Source organism: Nematolebias whitei, chromosome 8, assembly GCF_014905685.2.
Source record: "Nematolebias whitei isolate Nwh7 chromosome 8, NemWhi1, whole genome shotgun sequence".
NCBI lineage: Eukaryota > Metazoa > Chordata > Actinopteri > Cyprinodontiformes > Rivulidae > Nematolebias > Nematolebias whitei.
This window is the reverse complement of record NC_056505.1, coordinates 3,895,344-3,896,452: the sequence shown is the minus strand read 5'-3', so window position 1 is coordinate 3,896,452 and position 1,109 is coordinate 3,895,344. Positions and strand designations below refer to the sequence as shown.

At 43.4% G+C, this 1,109-nt stretch overlaps 1 protein-coding gene across 1 annotated transcript in view; it reads right to left on the bottom strand.

Moving 5' to 3' along the window:
* LOC119413788 (procathepsin L-like) overlaps window positions 1-738 on the bottom strand; it is an 8,292-nt gene extending 7,554 nt beyond the window's left edge. The window contains exon 1 of the mRNA XM_037680849.1: window positions 616-738. Coding sequence (XP_037536777.1) covers window positions 616-738 — 123 coding nt within the window. The remainder of the gene's footprint in view (window positions 1-615) is intronic.
* Between the last annotated feature and the right edge of the window lie 371 nt (window positions 739-1,109).

The window sequence follows — 1,109 nt, the reverse complement described above, 5'->3', positions numbered from 1 at the left end:
CCAGGCCAACGGGCCAGGCCAACGGGCCAGGCCAACGGGCCAGGCCACCGGGCCAGGCCAACGGGCCAGGCCACCGGGAAATGTCCCGGCGCTCCCAACAGCCAGTCTGCCCCTGCTGATATGTGTAAAGACACGTTTTCATAGCTTCAAAGCTCCTCTAGAACTGTTCTCCTCCCATTGTAATGATAAAATAAAATAAAATACAACACACAAAACATTTAAAAAAAACTATACTCTCTGTAAATTTGGGTTTAACTAAGAATATCTTTCTTCAATCGTGTTTCTGAAAGTTATCTTTTTAAAGATCTTGTTACAACTTGTCTCTCTCTAAATCATATAAATAAAATGATGACATATGCTTAACAGTTCCTTCTTGACAACAGATTATTTCAGTTCAATTCAATTCAGTTTATTTCTATGGCTCCAAGTCACAACAGAAGTTGTTCCAGGGCACTGAACAAATAAATTCACATACATAAAAATACATTTAGTAAAAGTTCTCTAACTAGTTGTAGGTTCTGCCAGCTTACACAAACAAAGCCTGACTGTAGAACTTGCTCGGTGGTGCAGCGTTTCACGACTTCAGAGGGAAACAATACACACTAAGTGGATCACCTCATCATAGTTCTTCTGGTGCCAGCTCTTCCACTGGTCCCAGTGCTGGTCCAGCTCAGGGTCCAGAGTGGGGGCGGACAGAGCCACACTCAGACACACCGTCATCACAGCTACAGGCAGCATCGTTTAGGCTCTTACTGGAAAACAAGAAGTCAGAGGACACATGTGAGAACCTGCAGGAGTCTGGAAGCCAGGAGCTCAGGAGGTGATTATTAATTACAGAAACATCAAGTCATGCAGGAAGTTCTTCATTAAATCTGTCTCCATCCTCATGCCTGGCATTGTTTGTGTAGTAGACTTTGTTTACTTGGACTGAAGTTTGTAAACAAGCTGGAAACAGGAGGAGGACAAGAGGAACAGCTTCTACCCTGAAGCTGGTAGACTCACAAATCCCTAATCAGGATCATCACTCTGAAAAAAAATCACTGTATTGTAACTTTGATTGTTGATAAGTGCTGCTGATCATCCATGCTGCTGATCTCATGCTGCTGTAT